The 1,907-nt window shown below is 64.8% G+C and overlaps 1 protein-coding gene across 1 annotated transcript in view; it reads left to right on the forward strand.

Moving 5' to 3' along the window:
- TSPO (translocator protein (18kDa)) overlaps positions 1 to 1,907 on the forward strand; it is a 3,735-nt gene that overhangs the window by 389 nt on the left and 1,439 nt on the right. Inside the window, exons 2-3 of the mRNA XM_005860669.2 lie at positions 1,207 to 1,346; positions 1,803 to 1,904. Coding sequence (XP_005860731.1) covers positions 1,207 to 1,346; positions 1,803 to 1,904 — 242 coding nt within the window. The remainder of the gene's footprint in view (positions 1 to 1,206; positions 1,347 to 1,802; positions 1,905 to 1,907) is intronic.

Genomic DNA, 1,907 nt, shown 5'->3' on the forward strand with positions numbered 1-1,907 from the left:
AGGGGCCCAGGCCCTGGGCAGGGCTCTAACTGTCGGTGCTCCTTGGGCAGCGGCGCCGTTTCTGGGCCTCCTCTGCCAAGTGAGGGTGGAGAAAGTGGCGGACCCGTGGATTGCACCACCGAACCTTCCCTGCGGGGCCTCTCGGGAGGGGCGGGCCGATGGCTCAACCCCACACTGGCATCCTGGCTGTTTTCACAACGCCAGGGTGAGACTGGCTCAGTGGGCAAAGTTCAGACGTGGGCAGCGTGGAGGCTTCCAAGATCAATGGCAGCAATAACCACAGCAGTAATAGTAGCTGCCGTTTGTTGAGCATCCGTTTGGTGCTAGAGCGCGGGAGGGGGGAGGAGGGGGAGGGGGACCTGGGGGAGCCCCTGGCCTAGACCCTGGGAATTGCTGTGGTGAAAGGAAGTGCTGTGTGGGGCGCCCCCTGGTGGCCACAGCAGAAACTGCATGCAGGAGATGAAGTCAGCTTCCTGCCCATCTTCTGGAATGTTCCCTGCATGCGGGTTCTGTGCCAGCCCGGGGCAGGGTGGGGCCGTAGACCCTAGCTACCCTCGGGGCAGGTAGCAGAGGCTGGGCTGGGTGCTCCAGAGTTGTGGTGGGAGTAAGACAGTCCCTGAAACCTGGCTGTCACTGGCCCCCACCCCCCAGCCCAGGCAGGCTCCCAGCGCTCCCTGCATCCTGCTCCCTTCTCTCCAGTCCTGGCCCAGGTGCCTTGCTTCTGCATCAACTTGCTCTAGCCTCCAGGCCTCAAGGCCTCCGCAGCCCTCCTTGGCCTTCCTCCACCATCCAGATCCTGACACGGCACAAACATGGCCCCGTCTCTTTCCTGGAACCCCGCCCCGTGAGGCTCCTGTAGGCACTGACAAGGGCAAACTCCTACTCATCCTGTAAGGCCCGCCCAGATGTCCCTGTTTTCTGTGCAGTGCCCTGGCGGGGCTGGGAGCCTCACGGCTTCCTTCTTCACAGCCCCGATAACGATAATAATGGTCAATACTTACTGAGTGCCCCACGTGCCGGGCACTGCCCTGAGCACTGCCGGTGTGTTAACCTGTGAGAAGTGAAGGCCCAGAGAGGTCAGGCAACTTCCCTGAGGCCACACAGCAGTCAGCGGCGGGGCAGGCCTGACATCACCGCGCCCTCCCGGAGGTCCGTGCGCTCCTGGCCTCTTCCCCGGCGTTGCCCTGACAGGTGGCCTCTGTTTCAGATACGGCTCCTACCTGGTCTGGAGAGAGCTGGGGGGCTTCTCGGAGGAAGCTGTGGTGCCCCTGGGCCTCTACGCGGGGCAGCTGACCCTGAACTGGGCGTGGCCTCCCATCTTCTTTGGCTCCCGACAGATGGGTGTGGTAAGTGCCTCCCTGGCCCCTGGAGATGGGCCGAGGAGGGGCGGGCCTCCTTCCGGGACACGGGCATCACACCCAGACGGGGCCAGGGCCCGAAGGCAGGAGCAGCGTGGTGCGCAGCTCACGGCAGCGTCCCGTCAGCACCTCAGGGGCTGGCGCCCTCTTGTGGAGCCTTTTCCTCCAGCGAAGGAGCCGGACGGGCTGCTGGCTCCGGTTTAGGGGCCAACGTGTAGGACAACCCACAGTGCACCTGGCACTGTGCACCCCACGCGGTGTGGGTCAGGCAGAGGCAATTGTTGCCATATTATATATGGGGAAACTGAGGCAGGGAGCTGGGGAGGGGCTTGGCCGGGCCATGCAGGGGTGGAGTGGAGTGAGTGCTCAAGCGGGTGGGCAGCTGGGACAGGCACCCTCGTGGGTACCTTGAGCCTCAGGCCCCCGTCCTCCGTGTCTCCACAGGCCCTGGTGGACCTCCTGCTGACGGGGGGGTTGGCGGCAGCCACCACCGTGGCCTGGCACCGGGTGAGCCCTCCGGCCGCTCGGCTGCTCTACCCGTACCTGGCC

This window comes from Myotis brandtii, unplaced genomic scaffold, assembly GCF_000412655.1.
Source record: "Myotis brandtii unplaced genomic scaffold, ASM41265v1 scaffold138, whole genome shotgun sequence".
Taxonomy (NCBI): Eukaryota; Metazoa; Chordata; class Mammalia; order Chiroptera; family Vespertilionidae; genus Myotis; species Myotis brandtii.